We start from the raw sequence: 2,182 nt of genomic DNA, 5'->3' as shown, positions 1-2,182 counted from the left end.
GGTCACACTGTCAGTTGTATGGCATAGAACAGTTCTAACTTAGGGATTGATAGAATAAGTACCAGGCCTGTCAGCTCCGGTCAAACTGTCCAACCCTTGCCAGCATGGACAATGGACATTAAATGGTGATGATGACGACGATGTCGCAAATAACCAGCAGGTTTATCAAAAATCAATCATTAGCAATGGAAGCAAAGGTATCCGTATTAAGTTGGATCTTTGATATTGATAATGCTTCTTCTGTTCCTAATAATTAATACATTGTTGATTTTATTTACTTTGATAAATCATTATTTTGGTTCGTTAAGATTTGTTTGTTTCACACAATTCTATAAAACTTTATAACAAACGGTTAACTGTTATACGCTAGGTGTTGATTCTTCCGAAGCGGAGGAATCTGCTAGTGAAACGGACCTGTCACCAAACTTGCAGAAACTCTGGTCCTTCACCTGCCCACTGACCAAAGGTCACACTGTCAGCTGTATGGCATGGAACAGTTCTAACTTAGTGAGTATTATTACTGCTTTCTTTGCTTTCTTCAGTGCTGTTGTACTCGTCTCCGTCATTGTTGTTGTTGTTGTCATTGTCATCATCATCATCATCATCATCATTGTTATCATAACTAGCATATACACTTGGGTATATTCTTTTACTTGTTTCAGTTATTAAGCTGCGTCCATGCTGGGGCACCTCGTTGAAGAATGTTTTGGCTGAATGAATCAACATCAGTACTTATTTTTTTTTAAAGCCTGGTACTTATTCTATCAGTCTCTTTTGCTGAACCGCTAAGATATGGGGCTGTGAACACACCAACACTGACTGTCAAGTAGTGGTGGGAGACAAACACAAACACACACACACACACACACACACACATACACACACAAATGCACAAATATATATATATATATGTTAATTCTCTAAATGAAGTATTAACAGTAACTGCACGATGAAGTGTAGTATATTGCCACTTAAGTGTGGCTGACCCCTAGGGGTGGATGTTACTGTTGCTTTTAGCCCCAGGAGGACATCTCCAGCTGGCTTATCGACACACTACTGTGTCCTGTTTGCCAAGGGAAGTTATCCTTCCCATCATGATCTGTAGCACGAACGGACCCAGGTTTCAGGGTTATTTCCCTTTGTCAGCGTCCGATAGCCACTGATCTTTGATGAGAGAGATAAATTCTTGGCAATCTTATATATACTTTTCCAGTGAAATTCTTCACTGATATCGAAAAGGTGAAAACAAGGGCTTCTTTCAGTTTCCTTCTACCAAATCCACTCACAAGACTTTGGTCGGCCCAAGGCTATAGTAGAAGGCACTTGCCTATGGTACCATGCAGCAGGACTTGAAACCAAAATGGTGTAGGAGATAATAAGCTCAACTATCTCCCTGCTGTCACCAACATGTCTTTCCTTCTGTTTGTCACTGGGAACAATCTTTGCACAGATTTTGCACATGTTCACATCCTCATAAATAATTCTGTCTACAGTTATACCACACCAACTCCAAACCGTTTGCTTATTGTCCTTATCGACACACAACAGTCTTTATCCGGAAAATTGTGAATTTTCTTAATCACTCCTGATGTTGTGACATCCCTCTCCTCCTCACACCCCTCGTCATCTCCCACTTCCTCGAACCTCTTATGCCAGTAACAAACAAATGTTCAGCTTATACAAGTTAATCCATAAGCAGCAGTCTGGAACATTTCATAAGTTTCTCTCGCATTTTTGCCCAGTTCAACACAAAACTTCATTGCCTAGTGTGCTTCCAAATTGTCTTCATGTCCTGACTGCATCCTACAAACTGGTCAGCTGTAACAAGCAGTGTTTTGTAGGGTGTGTTCAAAGTGCTGTTATAGCCGTTGCCTTCAGTATAGAATATCAAAAGTTGGTAGGTCAGCTGATTAGATGTATTGTAATGATATACTGTGGAGGCGCAATGGCCCAGTGGTTAGGGCAGCGGACTCGCGGTCGGAGGATCGCGGTTTCGATTCCCAGACCGGGCGTTGTGTGTGTTTATTGAGTGAAACACCTAATCTCCACAAGGCTCCGGCAGGGGGTGGCGGCAACCCCTGTTGTACTCTTTCGCCCCAATTTTCTCTCACTCTTTCTTCCTGTTTCTTGAGTAATGCTGTGATGGACTGGCATCCCATCCAGCTGGCGGGGGGGGGGGGAA

General features: G+C 42.3%; 1 protein-coding gene across 1 annotated transcript in view; it reads left to right on the top strand.

Annotated features, from left to right (window-relative positions):
* The window catches only part of LOC106881549 (dynein axonemal intermediate chain 4), a 28,895-nt gene that overhangs the window by 13,970 nt on the left and 12,743 nt on the right, over positions 1-2,182 (top strand). Inside the window, exon 11 of the mRNA XM_014931977.2 lies at positions 371-507. Within this exon, the coding sequence (XP_014787463.1) occupies positions 371-507 (137 nt within the window). The remainder of the gene's footprint in view (positions 1-370; positions 508-2,182) is intronic.

Source organism: Octopus bimaculoides, chromosome 13 (genome assembly GCF_001194135.2).
Source record: "Octopus bimaculoides isolate UCB-OBI-ISO-001 chromosome 13, ASM119413v2, whole genome shotgun sequence".
Classification (NCBI taxonomy): Eukaryota; Metazoa; Mollusca; class Cephalopoda; order Octopoda; family Octopodidae; genus Octopus; species Octopus bimaculoides.
This window is presented reverse-complemented; position numbering and strand designations above follow the sequence as displayed.